At 40.1% G+C, this 13,980-nt stretch overlaps 1 protein-coding gene across 2 annotated transcripts in view; it reads left to right on the top strand.

The window, feature by feature from the left end:
- dph6 (diphthamine biosynthesis 6) overlaps positions 1–13,980 on the top strand; it is a 106,988-nt gene that overhangs the window by 19,047 nt on the left and 73,961 nt on the right. Inside the window, exons 4-5 of one of the 2 annotated variants that reach the window (XM_041812162.1) lie at positions 9,465–9,538; positions 11,465–11,583. In XM_041812162.1, coding sequence (XP_041668096.1) covers positions 9,465–9,538; positions 11,465–11,583 — 193 coding nt within the window. Of the gene's footprint in view, positions 1–9,464; positions 9,539–10,284; positions 10,837–11,464; positions 11,584–13,980 lie in introns of those variants that run through there. The other variant, XM_041812163.1, reaches the window with a different exon arrangement.

The following is a 13,980-nucleotide window of genomic DNA, read 5'->3' as shown; positions in this document are numbered from 1 at the left end:
CCATATATATCTGAGAGGAAACTCGTGAAACGTTAATCTCTCTGCTTTTTAACCCTGATGAATTTCTACATTTTCCAGCTGTGCACCATGGCATATTTATGCTCAGGCTCTATCGCTGAAAACAGCTCTGTCATTGTAAATGAATCACTATCCAAGACTAAAGAGCGTGCATGTATGTGCAAATTGAGGGGGGGGTCATGGAGGTCAGGAAAATCCCGGTCCATTGTGAAGTTAATCTGTGATAACCATATTTTATATTTAACCTGAATAATAATAATAATACAACCCTAATCAGAGAAATAAAAAATAAATTTCATTTTTTCATGCTGTAGCACAATATAGCCTTTTTAAAAATATAAATCCCTTTTTTAAAACCAGAATTATTGTTTTTTGGTAATGGGCAAATTGACTAAACCATATAGAAAGTAATTTCATGCATAATGGCTAAGCCATGATGTACACAAACTAAAATAACTTTAATGGAAAATTCTCAAATAATTGTGTAGGAAAGGTAAGAGTTAAAAGAGACAAAAATGCAAAAAAGATGCAAAAAGAAATGGGTGAAAATATGCAGTAAAAAATTGGAAAAAAGTAGGTTATAACTGGCAAAAATGGACAAATAGTGGCAAAAATAAGTTTATGTGGGGAAAAAGTCACAAAATGGGCAGATAAAATATTGAAAATGGGTTAACAAGCATGAAAAACAGCAGTTAAAAGGTGGGCAATCAGAAGCAAAAATAGGTTAAAAGTGGCAAATGTCATAAAAGTTGCAAAAATGGGTTAAGAAAGGCAAAAAAGAGGGAGAAATGGGTGAAAAATGGTAGAAAGTGTCAAACACAGGCAGCTAACATAATGAAAAGGGATTAAAAAGTAAAAAGGCCATAAATAGGTTAAATGTTGCAAAAAGTGGATAAGATACACAAATAAGATGCATTAAGGTGGCAGAAATGGGCGAAAAGTGGCAAAAATTAGTTATACGTAGTAAGAATATGTTCAAAGTGGCAAAAATTAGCAGCTAAGATAATTTAAAAAAAAGTGGCAAAAATGGTGAAGCAGTGGCAAAAATTGGGTTAAAAGTGAAAAAGTGAAAAAGAAAATTGGCAGACACAGTGATGATGATGAGTCAAAAAGTGGCTTGAATGAGGCGCGGATGGTCTAGTGGTGTGGGGTGAACCCCATGTATGCGGATGGCCTGGGTTTGAATCCGGCCTGTGGCCCTTTCCCGCTTCTCTTTCCCCACTCTCTCGTCCCTGTTTCCAGCTCTATCCACTGCGTTCCTCTATCAAATAGAGGAACAAAAAGCCCAAAATAAATCTATTTTAAAAAAGTGTCTTGAATAAATAGTTTGCACATCAGAACACATTTATGGCTTGGCACACTTTTCAGCTCCAGAATGAAGTAACTGTTAGCCAGGATGTGAGCACCAGCTCTAATGATCCACCACACCTGCACTGATATCAATAAATCACAACTGGGGAGGGCCCATTACTGGGTTTATCAGGGGTTCAGTCTATTCTGTGGGCAGGCCTGTGTATGTGTGAACTTCAGGCTAGCAAACTGTACAAAAAAAAGTTGAGGCTGGAGAAGAAACTCTGCAGCTTTTTTTTTATTTGAATCATCCCACACTGTTCTGACACTTGTCACACAGCTGTTGGCTGATAAGAGTCCCTCACTCATCACACTGATGAGACAATGTCTCATGTCATATCCTCTGTAGGCCGGTTACACCTGCATCACGGCCTCACAAGCGGATAATACTTTCCCCTATTCTGCTTCCTCTCTTCTCGTAACTCTGACCTGCATCATCTCAGGAACCAGCCGGAGTATTTCGCCTCGTGAGCAGCTGGTTTTGTGAGCTGTTTTGTTTTTCTTATTTCACCACTTGGTACGGTCGAGGACTGACATGTGGTGAGTCATCTCGCTAGCACAAAGGAAGAGCCCGTCTTTCAACAACGGCTTCAAACAGACAGCCCCACCAATTTACCAACGGGAATGTCTCTCAGAGCCTTTTAGAGCAAGGTTTTGCCTGATGTTTGTTTTACAAAGAAATGCGCTAAGCTTGCATGTCCATTTGTTGCTTTGTTTTGATGGGTCAGACATTGTACACAGTGGTTTTGCTTCTGTATATATAAGCAGGGGATAATCCTGGAAGAGTTAGGTGCAACTCCTCTGTGCAACAATGCAATCAGCTCACATGATGCATATTATGATACTGGGATCACGACACAATTTTATTAAGGTATCAAGATGAAGTTGGGTTGTATAAGATACTTGGCAATAGAAGTGGCTTTAGCTTCCATTGAATTTAGTGAGTGTTGTCCCTGGAATCACTAAACAGATCCAAACAGCTGTTAAGATACACTGAGGCGGAATGGCACATAGCTAGTTAGATGAAGCTTGCATTACAAAACAGTGCTAAACATAGAGGCTCTCTGGTGAAAAAGAAACTGCTTTAAAACCTCAATATAAGATTGTTTTTGGCTCATTTTACCTTCAACTTGCTTTATTATGTGGAGAAACTGTACCCATTGGAAGCACTGTAGAGTCTAGATTCACCAAGTGCGTCCTGTTTGAAGCGGCAATGCACTCTGAAAAGTCTGGAGGCTGACGCCGCTACTATTACCAAGTGTCTTACACAACCCACCTTCAAAAATTCTGAAATATCCCTTTAAGGTTGATTTTTGAATACTCTCCTGCTTTTGTTTCAGTTCTCTGACAATAAAAATGCCAACTATTCTTCAAGAACAGATGAGAAACAAAGTCATTGATATCTATCAGGAAAGAGTTAAAAATACATTTTTGAAGATTGGAACTCCAGCCAACCACAGTGAGAGCCATTATCCACAAATGGAGAAAACTTGGAACAGTGATGAAGCTTGTGGGTAATTCTGGCACAACCTCACCCACTTCCAAGGTGCATGGAGGGTGAAGAAGGTCTTGAAGAAAACAGAAATCTCCAGCAAAACTTGCAGTTTAGAAAAACCATTTATTATCATTCAATAATGATATGAAACAGTCAACCACTATGAGAGCCATTATCCACAAAGGGAGAAAACTCAGAACCGTAGTGAACTTTCCCAGGAGTAGCTGGCCTACCTAAATGGCTCTGAGAGTGCATCAATGACTCATCCAGGAGGTCCCAAAAGAACCCAGAACAACATCTAAAGACCTACAGGCCTCACTTGACTCAGTTAAGGTCAGTGTTCATGATTCAACAATAAGACAGAGACTGGGCAAAAATGTCATCCGTGGGAGAGTTCCAAGGCCAAAACCACTGCTGACCAAAAAGAAAACAATCACTCAACTCGCATTTGCCAATAGACATCCTGATGATCCCCAAGACTTTTGGTAAAATATTTGGTGGACTGACAAGACAAAAGAATACGATGATCCAATGAGCATCATGCAAAAAGTCAAACATGGTGGTGTTAGTATGATGGGGCTGCTTTGTTGCTTCAGGACCTGGACCTCTTGCCGTAAATGATGGATCTATGAATTCTGCTCTGAAGCAAAAAATCGTGAAAGAGAATGTCCGACCATCAGTTTATGACCTCAAGTTCAAGCTTACTTGGTTTATGCAGCAGGACAATGATCCAAAACACACCAGCAAGTCCACCTCTGAATGGACTAAAAACCTTAATGAATGTTTTGTAGTGGTCTAGTAAACTGAGTCTTCATTTTCTCACTCTGGTTCCATGCACACAACCAAAATCATTGGGGAAGACTGCTTACTTGACAAATGTCTGGAAGACAGTCATTGACACCTTCCATGAGGAGGGTAAGCCACAGAAGGTCACTGCTGAAAGGGCAGGCTGTTCTCAGAAGCTGTATCAAAGCAGATTTATGAAAAGTTGACTGGAAGAGGTGCACTAGCAACAGGGATGAGCTAAAGAATGTCAAACATAGCAGACTCAAATACTTCGGGGAGGTTCACAAGGAGTGGAATCAACTTTTTTATGATATTTCTTTTTGAAAGATGTACCTCTGCTGTATATTTGTGTGAAATTGATATAAAATGTCCAAAACACTTTAACCTGTCCTAACTAAATGTCGTACCTTGTGCAAAGGCCCCATTTCTCCTTTGGAATAACTCTGGGAGTCACCTTGAAGGACCACAATCTGCACAGAATACTAATGAGGAAGCTGATTCAAAACAAATAACAAGTGTCTCCTCCCACCCTAAGCTTCCTGTCAGTTTGCCATGTCTGAGTTGTCAGGACAGCCCAACACGCCCCAGGACTACGTCTGCATTACATTAAACACAATCACTTGACCCTAACTGGCCCTGTCCCGTGTACCACATCTACTTCAACAAGATCCAACCCTCCCTCCCCTCTGTCGTGTTCCCCACCATGCAAGGGGAAACATTGGGGAGAACAATCCCATTACATTACAACAGGCCCAGAGCTGATCTAATGGAGGGAACATTAAAACCATGTCGCGTCCAGTCACTTACTTGATGGATCCTGGGAGGGTGGGACGAAGAGGAGGAAGACATGGAGTGTTGGAGGGTGGGGGGGGCTGTGGGGTTAGAAGGGGTGTCGATGCGGTTGTAATGGTACCTCGCTGCCCTTGAGCAACCTGTCATTCAAACCACTTTAATTAATTTCTTCACTTTGTCTTCCTCCCCGCCTCCCTCCTATCAAGCACACAGGAAGCAGACATAGAAAGTGCACGTCAACAACTTTAGATGTGATAAAAAGGGGGATTTTGTGATCGAAATATGCAGACTTGTGTCTATAATAGCCAAGATCTGCCAAAACTAGCTCCCTGGTTGTCAGAACGGTCTGAAGCAGGCATGTTGGAAACCTACCATTTTTGTAAAATGGAGCTTTGTATTGTTAGGGGTGTATAATTAAGACCTCATTGTGACAGCCATTCAAAGAGAGGGAGAGAGCTAATGAGGGTTCTGATGTATTCCATATGAATTTGAATATTGAATTTTTAATATTTTATGGCTTTCTAATTGCCTTGGTTGCTGTTAATGGCTTTGACTGTTGAATATTACCCTGACTGAATGTGTGGCATTTGTAAGCACCTAAAAAGCTGAGCGCTTTGAGCACATTCTCAAGCTGAATTCTCAGCTTTATGCATCCTTGGGGCTGATACATCCCAGGACTGAAGGCATGCCCGTGACTGTGAATACAATCGAAGCAGCCTTTAACTCCCTTACTAAGATGAATGTATATATAATTACAAAGTATATCATGCACGCACTACCTTGATATAGAGTTTAATGGCCGTATCGTTTCTTTGTGGAGCATGTCTGTTGGCCTTAATCTTCCCCACAGCTGACATCTTAATAACTCAGCCCTCTCCATCCATTTCCACGGGAGACATCCGGATGTTGGGGAAGGATTGGTTTAATGAATTTGACAATTAGTAACAGAAGTTAATGACTGCATGGGGCTAAGTACCCTGATGGACATGGCTGGGGGGCGGTGAGGGACTGAGGGCTTCCATTGCTCTGGGCCATAGATCCTCATTAATAGCTTTTTCTGCCTGCTGGAGAGGACAGGGGAAACCGGGCCAGGCCTTTGTTTAGTCTGCCTCTGAAGGGGTCGCACTGTTGCGCAACGCCACACCAGAATTAGTCCCGCTCTGGGCGTGAGTTAATGCAGGGGGGGCCTCAGGGTCCTTGGATCAGGTGAAGCTGCCTTTAATGAGCTAGGGTCATTAAATGTTGAGAAAAGAAATGTGACGTGTAGCCAGGGCAGGCGGGGGGAGTCCTGTCTTGTGCCAACAGTCATGAAGAAAGAAAAGTGGCTCAAGAGTCCTGATGACCTCTGAGTTAATATATCGTTAGCTTCCCTTACCCAGTCTCTGCTTCTAACGCAGTCAAAACATCATTTAGCCTGATAGCTCTCATAAAGATTTTATTATTATTTATTATTACACCGTGCTTCATGAGCTACCTTGTCAGGTATTCCCACTATAAACCATTTTGATAAATTTTTCTGCAAACCATAAAATCAAAGTTTGTGTTTTTACGGCATTTCGAATACACATGGAACAATTCCCACAAAGCCCATTAATTCAGATTTATACATGCATATACCGCTTCTTCACCATAATTTATCCCACCTTTCCCACGGAGGATGAGAAACTATGTCTAGAATTTTTAAAATAGGATCCAAAGCTGCCCCCTCATTCCAGCCGTCCTGTCTCATGGCAATAGCTATAATAGCGAGGAAAACAGAACCACATCCAAAAATAATCCTGCTCCAATGCTATTTGCCAAAAGGTCGACAAGATGGAGTCTCTACTGAAAACATGAGGATGTGTGAGAAGTTTGGTCCTGTGTTATCATTGGGGGCGACTAAGCATGGGGATTCCAAGGACATGTGATGCAACATGATGAGAGGCAGGGAGAAGAGAAGTCATTTAACACTGGAGGACAGAATTCAGAACCTACTATTAAGACTGTGAGAGGTCATTTTAACTGCTACACTACAAACTCTTATCTCAAATTATAGATACCAAATACAGACAGAATTGCATTCATCGTATTAGAATGCAATGATTTACTCATAAACCTCTGTTATATCCACAATAGATTATAAACACCATACCAAACTGAGACATTTTACTGTGTCATGAAAAATATTAGCTCACTTTGAACTTTACAGCAGCAACATGTCTCAAAAGAGTAGGGACAGGGCAACAAAAGGCTTGAAAAGTAAATTGTACTAATGAAAAACAGCTGGAGGAGCATTTTGCATCTTGTCAGGTTAATTAGCAACAGGAAAGAAACCTGACTGGGTATAAATGGAGCATTTAAGAGAGACAGAGTCTCAGACGTTCACTAACCTTTATAAAAGAACTGCAACTCCAAAATTGTAAAACAAATCCAGAGAAATGTTCTTTAACATGAAACAGCAACGACTTTGACTAAGTCACCATCTACAGACCATAATATCATCAAAGGATTCAAAGACAATTAAATGCATACATCCTGACCAATGACATAAACGTCATGTAAAGTGCCATCAGTGCCATAAATCCACCATGATTAATCACATAAATCCTGATATTGAAAGCAATTAATGGAAAAATCCTGATATTAATAGTGATTAACAGCATAAATCCTGTTATTAATTGTGATTAATTGCATAAATCCTAATATTGATAGTGATTAATGGCATAACTCCTGATATTGAAAGCAATTAACGGCATAAATCCTGATTTTAGTCAATATTCATGACATAAATCCCGATACTGATAGTGGTTAATGGCATAAATCCTGATATAAATTGTAATCACATCCTAAATCCTGATATTGATCGCAATTAATGCCCTAAATGCTGATATTAATAACGATAAACGGCATGAATCCTGATATTAATCATGATGATTGTAATTAATCCTGATATTGTTAGTGATTAACAGGATAAATCCTGATTTCAATCATGATTAATGCCATAAATCCTGATATAGGTTGCAATTAATGCCCTAAATGCTGATATTAATCATGATAAACATCATAAATCCTGATATAGACTGTAATGACTGGCATAAATCCTGATTTTGATAACAACAGGATAAATCCTGATATTATTACCAATTAATGGCATAAATCCTTATTTTAGTGCTGATTAACGCCATATATCTCGATAAATGCTGATATTAATCACAATTAACATCATTAAATCTCACATTAATCATGACTAAAGGCTTAAATCCTGATATTGATAGCAATTAACTGCATAAATCTTGATATAAATTGTGATTAACATTATAAATTTTGATATTGATTGCTGTTAATGCCATAAATGCTTACAGTAGTCATGATTAGCGCCATAAATTCTTATATTAATCACGATCAATGACATCAATCCTGATATTAATCCTGATTAATAACATAAATCTTGATAAAGATAGTGATTAACGCCATAAATCCAGATATTAATCGCGATTAAAAATGTATTCGATTGACAGCCCTATAAGAAATAAAAAGTGTTGTGAAGTGTGTTAATTGGTTGAACCTCAGCGGCCCATTGGCATCTTGAGAGGACAGACAAAGTTACAAGGCGAGGATGTTGTTTGCAGTTTTATCTGATGCTCTCTTACTCTGTCTGGTCCTGCCAAGGACTAAATTTGTGTTGATGGAGCACACTCTCCTTCAACACTCACTCTTTTTCCTTTTTCCCTCTGTCTCCCTCTCTTTACCTCCTAATATGCCTCTTTAGGAAGTGACAGTTGTATTTAGGGAAAAGGTTATCATTTCATTAGAATAGAGTGCTGGCCCTGAGGCTTACCTAGAATTACATGGCACTGCCTGCAGCCCCCTTCGCTCTGAGCTGGCCTGAAATGTTATCAGTCTGACTTAATTACTGTCACTGGGCAGTGGAAGTGACTGTAATGTATATTTCAGTGTTGGAAACATTGTTAAGATACTGAAACATGAGTACGACTTAAGCTCTTGGGGTCAAATAGTTAAAATGTTGGTTTGTATTTTTGGCTGCAGCACACACAAACACGTGCATGGCTTCACACACAAACTGGGAAAGCACATCCTTTATCTGATTAGCTGGCACGCCTACGTGGAGCTGTGTGTGTATGTGCGAGGGATGCACACCGCGTTGCAGCGTAGCGTCTGGGCCCCAGGCAGGGCATGGATTTCATTTAGGAAAGTATCAAAGGTTTACACGCTGTTCGCTTTAATCAGCATGTTTATCAGGCAGAGAAAAATTGCAGGAAGGGACCACAGGGGGAGGGAGGGGTGTTGGGGGGGTTATCTTAAGGACCAGTAGCCAGGGAAATTGATAATGGCTACAAGGTAATTTACTGGAGACTTGTGCATCCCTCCACTGCTTCTACCCCTTGCCTCTCATTCTAATTACAGCCCATGTAATGTTCTAATGAATCTGCAGGTGTCTGCAGGGGGAGGGACATGATGAAGGTAGGGAAGGGGTTTGTTTGTGTGTGCGAGAAGATTGAACACATCTCAAGGCTGTGTCAGTGCCTCTCCAGTGCATAGTTGTCTCCCTGTTTGTGAAATATGAATATGATATGAAAAGCAATTAGATTAGCCCTCAGCAATATTAAAGATACATGCCACTCACAGATGCAGTGCTCCACCGATACTTCAAGTTGTCACCGCAGTTCCAGTGGAGGCTGTGTTTCAGGAGGGGAAACCTGAAAAAACTCACTCGACTCCTGATAACGTCCAGGAACTCACATGTATGCAAAACCTTCAGGGGGATATGGGCTGGCCCATAAGGGCCTTGATACGACCAGAGTGTAAACATCCCACAGGATTGTGGTGAAGTGAGAGGAAAGAGCCGTCAGGAATTTGCTCTTTGTCTGTTTTGTGTGTTTATTTGTGCGGTTTTGTTTGGATAACACTTTCTGGATAACACTGAGAGAGGAGTATTTGGCACCAGAGGACAGTGGCATCTTCTACCATTACAATGCACGATGCACATACTGTATAACAGAAAAGAGCTTTTTCTTCTCCACAGGAGAAGGAGGGTGTTGAGGCGGTTTCCGTGGGGGCCATCCTCTCCGATTATCAGAGGGTCCGTGTGGAAAATGTGTAAGTCACAAACACACTCAAGATCCTAGACACACTCCATGCACACACACCCTCTTCTTTAAGGCCTCTGAACTCCAATGACGCACGCATCATGGTCTGCAGAGGGAAAATAGCACATCCTCTGTAGTCTTTAAAGCTCTGTGTGTTCCAGACTTGGTCTGAGCTTTGTTGAAATTCACATACATGTACAATGAGTATTGTTTACCTTGTTTCATTTAGACTTGCTTTGATTTGATGGGAAAATTTTTAATCCTCTGAGACTGCAGTGCATATAACTTGTGAACTATAAATCGTAGGCTCTTTCTTTTTTTTTTTTCCCCCCCCTCTGGAAGCTAGCTGTATTGTTGTTCCAGTGATGCTATGCATGCCTTTGAGTTCTTTAAAGAAGCCTTTCTAGCAAGCCTGGAACTTGGGGTGACTTCCTGGGGTATTTAAAGATAAAATCCACACCAGTAAATCCAATATTGAACATCTGTTTATCAATGTTTTAACGCATTTTCAATTGTTTCTGCTGCTAGCGGTTAATTCTAAATGCCATTTTGTATCCAGAGGGCCTGTGATGTGGCCCTCTCTGTCTCTGCAGACTGGATCTGCTTGAAATAATGGCACAGATAGAGCCAATACAAAAAAGTGCACAGATTTTTTTTTTTTTTTTTTAATATGCCAGTAATTTGAAGACCTTTTTTTTGTCACAGCATGATTCTTTTGTTCCCTTTTTGAGATGGGACAAGAGATGGGACAACAAATTTGCGCAGAAAAAGTCCTAGTCATTACACTGTGTTCCAATTTATTCTAATAATAATAATAATATCTTGAATTTATATAGCGGCTTTCAAGAAACCCAAGGACGCTTTACAGGAACACATAGACATGGACAAACTATGTGAGGGGTAGGATGAGTGTAAGGGGTGGTTTAGTGAAGACTGTAGGCTTTGGTGTGGTATTATGCAAATAGGATTTCAATTAAACAAACATTAGTCAGTTTACATGACTGACTTTGCCAGGGGAGCCTAATTAAAGGGAAACTACTTAAGGAGGTTGTTCCACAATTTTAAGAAAGTCACAGGTTTCTAGAAACACTGATAAAAATGAAAGATCTTTCTGCAGGTGAAAGCCTGCAAATAACCTGCAAATATATTAAGACTAATTTTCAGACATTTTAATTCACTGATGAACGACGTGCTTCACTGGATGATCCAGATGGATGGAGTTCTGGATGGTTGGTGGATGGCCACCATGTCTCGACAAGTCTCAGCAAGGAGGTGGTGGAGTGATGTTTTGGGCTGGAATCATAGGAAGTGAGTTAGTAGGCCCCTTTAAGGGGCCTGTGGTTTCAAAATGACCTCAGTTGAAGTTCCCTACTGCACATTTCCTGCCATGGTATTAAAAAGAAGATCCGTGCCTCTTGGAATAAAACCATTGCAATCATGGAGTGATGTTTTGGACTGAAATCGTTGAAATTTAGTTGGTAGGCTCCTTTATGAGGCCAAAAGGTTTTAAAATGACCCAGTGAGATATGTGGAGTTCCTAATTGCCCATTTTCTTTCCATGGTATAAAAAGCAGAACCATGCTTCCTGGAGTAAAATCTTGCTGACTGCCAATTGTATAGACTTTTTTGGAAAAATTGAACAAAAACAGTAAATGCATAATCATTTGGAACATTTGCATTTTCAAGATGATTGAAAATTTACAAACATTTTAATTTTTTTCTAGATTTCTGTGTTTGTTGTTGAATGCAGTCAATTTCAGGGGTGGCATGTAGGAGCATGTGCAGCAGGCTTATCAGGATGGATGTCCTTTTGAAATCAGATGACTTGGCTTTGAATTTGTTCTAAAGCTTGTAAATACTAAATATTAACTGCTTGGCATGTTCTTCTCTTTCTCCAACCCACTGCGGCCCTTCTTTCCCTTCACCTGGCCCCCAGATGTTTGCGGCTTAGTTTGCAGCCTCTGGCCTACCTGTGGCGCCAAGACCAAGATTCCCTGCTCTCTGCGATGATATCATCTGACCTCCATGCTATCCTCATCAAAGTTGCCGCCTTTGGTGAGTTTGTGTCTCCCTTTTTTGTGTGTGTGGCAGCTGGTGAGCAGCCCCATCTCGCCCCACTTTTTCTTGTTTTGACTTTCTCTGAAAGTGCCCTGTTGGTTTAGTGGTGTTTGGCACAGGGATCGAAGGGAGTGAGTTTGTGAGGGACAGGAGGAGGAGGAGAAAGGGAGTTGTAACTAGAGAGAAAAAAAGAGAGACATGCAGACTAATGCCCAAATCATTAATCCACGGCTTAGCAGAGGTGTTGAGACTTGTGCCAGCGGCGAAGGTATTGAAGCAGAGAACAATATGAGGAGATAAGAAGCACAGAGAGAGTAGGAGGGAGAGAGGGAGGGGTTGGCAGTTGAGAAATAATAACAGGTGATTGCCTCGCACATTAATGCAACCTGTCAATAAGCGACGCATGTCCCCATTGTGTGAGAGTAAGTCTGCGTTCACTACTTATGCATAGCTCAGCGTACACGGTCCGTGAAGCGAAGATTAAAATCTCTCATTTACGTTTCACAACTGCTTCAGCACTGAGCGAAGAGGTTAATGCGGTGTCACCTGCTCTCTACCTGCCTGTTTTGGAGCCTGAGGACAGGAAGATCAGATTACTGAATAACAAGAGAGAGTTTAAAAGAAAAAAAGTTTCTCTTTTCTCAGGTACACGGTGTTAAAGATCCCTACCTGTATCTGTTTGACAGTGCAGCTGGATCCCTTTGACAGAGGTGGTGATAAATGATAATTCTGGCTACAAAATGGTTCTTTTTACTCTCAAACTCCTCACAGCCATAGATCATCAGCGTGACGCTGTTTACGTGCTGTTAAGTGCTTGTTGTCACCTTTGGTAGCAATCAGTCGAGAAAGGGGTCCGTGGCTGACTGATGACCCGCAGAGCTGAGTGGTGCATTCAAGTTCTTCTGCAAATCTTTCAACGCCGCTTAATAACGACTTGTGGTATGCACACGTCACACCATTTATCACGGGTGCTTTATTTCCTGGACCCATTTCTCATTTTTAATAGTCCCATGATGGAGGACTTTAAGGCCATAAATAAAATCCCTGTCAGATGCCCATCAGAGAGTAGATGATGTCAGAATCCTGTTTTTTTTTCCTGTTCTCTAATTAAAGCTCCTGTTTCTGTATGTGTGGAATTTTTGCGCCCCCTATGGACAAAGTAATACCCCCATCTCTGCTGATTCTTTCCTGTTCATGTATAGGTTGATATCTGTTGAAAATCTCATTCTGTTTTATTTTAACCAGTCAAATGTGTAACTTCCTAAGCATTTTTCCTGACAGTTACCCAGAAGCAGGTTTAAGTTGTTAAGTTGTGTTGTTAAAAATCCTGAAAGATCTAAAACATTAAATAAATGTCAGAAAAGATGAATTCTTTAATCTAGTTGTTATCAAGGCTGTCCATGAGATTGGATGAGAGTTGAGGTAAAGGGGCCCTGCCAAATGGAGGTCAGCAAAATCATGGTTTATTGTAAATTTCAGCTATGATAACCTTATTTTATTTCTAACTTGTACAATATTTAATCCTATCACAGCAACAAAATGAATTTTATTTTTTTTCGCTGTAGAGTAATAATCACAAAACGTAAACCCCTTTTCTTAAAACAGAATTACCTTTTTTCTGATAATGATAAAATGTGGATGGGAACATTGAATTTAAACATTTGGAAAGTAATGTCAGACTTTAGGATGCCAGAAAATATAATAAAAGAAACAGAGACTGCTTTACTGGAAACGTAATTAACAAATGCAAAATTATGAAAAATTGGGTGACAAATTGCAAAACTGGATGGGTTAAAAGTGGTAAAGAACCCCCCCCCCCAAAAAACAGCAGAACTTGGTTTAAGGTGACATAAAGTTTGTGAAAATGGGTTTGAGTGGTGCAAATGCATTTAAAATTGCAAAAAGTGGAATAAAAAGGGCTAAAAGTGTCAAAAAAAGTGGTTCAAATGGGTTGAAGAGAACATAATTGGCGAATATGGGTTAAATGTGGCAACAAAAAGCCAAAAATGGCCAGAAGTTGGATTGAAGCAGCAAAAACTTGTAAAATGAATTTAAGATGTAAAAAAGTGGCAAAAAATGTTAAAAGTTGCAAGAAAGTGGTAAAAATAGGTTAAAATAATAATAATTTAAAAAATTACTAAACTTGATTGAACATGACAAAGTTTCAGAAAATGGGTTAAAAGTTTGGCGAATGCATTTAAAGTCACAAAAAAATGGCAAAAAGTGGTTTAAATGGACTAAAGTGAGCATACATGGGGCATATGGATTAAATGTGGCAAAAAAGTGGCCAGAAAAGGTAAAAAGTGGATAAATTTTATATGGGTTAAAAGTGGAAAAAACATGGCAAAAGTGGGTAAGAAATGATTATAATAGGTGATAATTGGTTAAAATTTG

Source organism: Cheilinus undulatus, linkage group 18 (assembly GCF_018320785.1).
Source record: "Cheilinus undulatus linkage group 18, ASM1832078v1, whole genome shotgun sequence".
NCBI lineage: Eukaryota > Metazoa > Chordata > Actinopteri > Labriformes > Labridae > Cheilinus > Cheilinus undulatus.
The sequence above is the reverse complement of the archived record's forward strand: the minus strand, read 5'-3'. Positions and strand labels throughout refer to the sequence as shown.